We start from the raw sequence: 1,799 nt of genomic DNA, 5'->3' as shown, positions 1-1,799 counted from the left end.
CTGGGCCAGCCTGCAGGTCCTTTCGCGCCCAAGCACAAACACGATTCGGCTGGCGCTCTTCAAGGTTATGGATCGCAGTGACCCTCTAGGCTACCCCAGCGAGTATTCTGAAACCCTGGCCAGCCTCCTTGACACTGTGACAGGACTGCTTGGCCAGAGTTCCACCCAAGAGGAAGCGAAAGCCTGGTTCGTCCTACAAGGCTTCCTGTGGGCAGCGTGGCAGCACACGATAATGATTCACCTCTGGTATGACGGAAGAAGGCAGATGTACAACTATAAGTTCTACAATCATAACGATATTGTCGCGCACCAGATCCCGGCAGTAATGCCGCAGCGAGAAAGTATTGAACGGTCTCGACCAAATTATATGTGCAAGTGGGCATTCGAGCTGCTTCGATCTGATCTGAGCTGCGTGACGCAGGATTTCCGAAAACTGTTTGAGATCTATGAAGAGCACTTTGGGGGCCGTGGTCCGCGGTGTAATCTCCTCCCCCCTGGGCACGAGGCCACTATCGGGCAACCGAGGCGGATCTGTGACGGCAAAGCGCCCGGAAACTGCCAGCGATTTGAGTCCGAGGGTGTTGAAATCCAGGGCGCTCACGACTTTGGCTGCCCTGGTCCAGGCCCAGATTCTCCGTGCCATTTCCTCGTCTGGGACGAGGCATCATATTTGAACACCCGCGGTGCGCGGGCTGTTTCTCTCGAGGACACTGATGACACGCATATTCGCTACACGCCCGTAACCCGGGATACTATGGCCGTCTCGCATGTTTGGAGCCATGGGCAGGGTGGGCGTCCGGAGACTGGCTTCAACAGTTGCTTGCACCGCCGATATGTGACACTGGCCCGGTCCCTCGGCTGCAGCTCCTACTGGATGGACACGCCGTGTGTGCCGACTGACCGCACGCTGCGTTCGGAATGCCTGGGCCAGATTAATGCAAACTTTGAGACCAGCAAGGTCACCTTGCTTGTGGATCGCGACATCATGGAGATTGATATCCACCCCCGGACTCTTGCCGCCGAAGAAGCCATCCTGGCCGCGCTGGTGGTGTGTGACTGGAACGTCCGCGCGTGGACTCTGCTGGAAGGCATGCGTGGCCGAGTGCGGCTCCATTTTCTCTGCAAGAATAACCATGTGATTTCCCTAGCTGATGTGCTGAACGATGTGCTCTCGCAGAGCTGCTTGTCCTTGGTCTCCCCGTGCCTTGCCGTGCAGCATTATATCCCTATCCAAGAACCCCCAGGCGGCATAGATCTGGACCCCGTCAGTATCGAGCAAGCGACCTGCCTGCTTAATCACCGCCATGCCACCAAAGACCGCGACGTACCTATGATCTGGGCACTGGTGGCGGGTTCAGCGACAGTCATCAAGGCCGCTGAAGAATTCTGGCTCTCCAAAGTGGGCAAGTTTCTCAACACGGGGAACCTGATCTCCAGCGCTCCTCGGATCCCTGGGCGTCGCGGGATTGGATGGGCGCCGGCTCGTCCTAATCTGCTCCCACCGACCGCGACTACTGATGAAAAACGATATCCGGCGTATGACGGCCAGAGCAGCGTTCCGGGGAAGATAACGGCCGAGGGCTTCGAGGCCGAATGGCTCGTTGCGATTCTGCGGCGACGGGGGATGGGTCTTCCTGCGTGGCTGTTCAGCGTCTATCGGTTCCCACGGGAGAGCGAGTGGGATGAATACTACCATATTTATAACAAGGGCGGCAGCGATCGCATAGACCTGAAGACGCGGCAGAGGATTGGGGAAGTGATCGCGCCGCTGTTTCAGCGGTTCCGCTACGTGGCATTTT

General features: G+C 57.6%; 1 protein-coding gene across 1 annotated transcript; it reads left to right on the top strand.

Annotated features, from left to right (window-relative positions):
- Positions 1 to 67: 67 nt before the first annotated feature.
- Positions 68 to 1,789, top strand: BDW70DRAFT_165367 (uncharacterized protein; the record flags this gene model as incomplete). Its single annotated transcript, XM_073741730.1, has 1 exon — positions 68 to 1,789. A coding segment is annotated over one exon (1,722 nt), but the record flags the coding sequence as incomplete, so codon positions are not given.
- Between the last annotated feature and the right edge of the window lie 10 nt (positions 1,790 to 1,799).

This window comes from Aspergillus foveolatus (genome assembly GCF_047715535.1).
Source record: "Aspergillus foveolatus strain CBS 279.81 unplaced genomic scaffold BDW70scaffold_359, whole genome shotgun sequence".
Classification (NCBI taxonomy): domain Eukaryota; kingdom Fungi; phylum Ascomycota; class Eurotiomycetes; order Eurotiales; family Aspergillaceae; genus Aspergillus; species Aspergillus foveolatus.
This window is presented reverse-complemented; position numbering and strand designations above follow the sequence as displayed.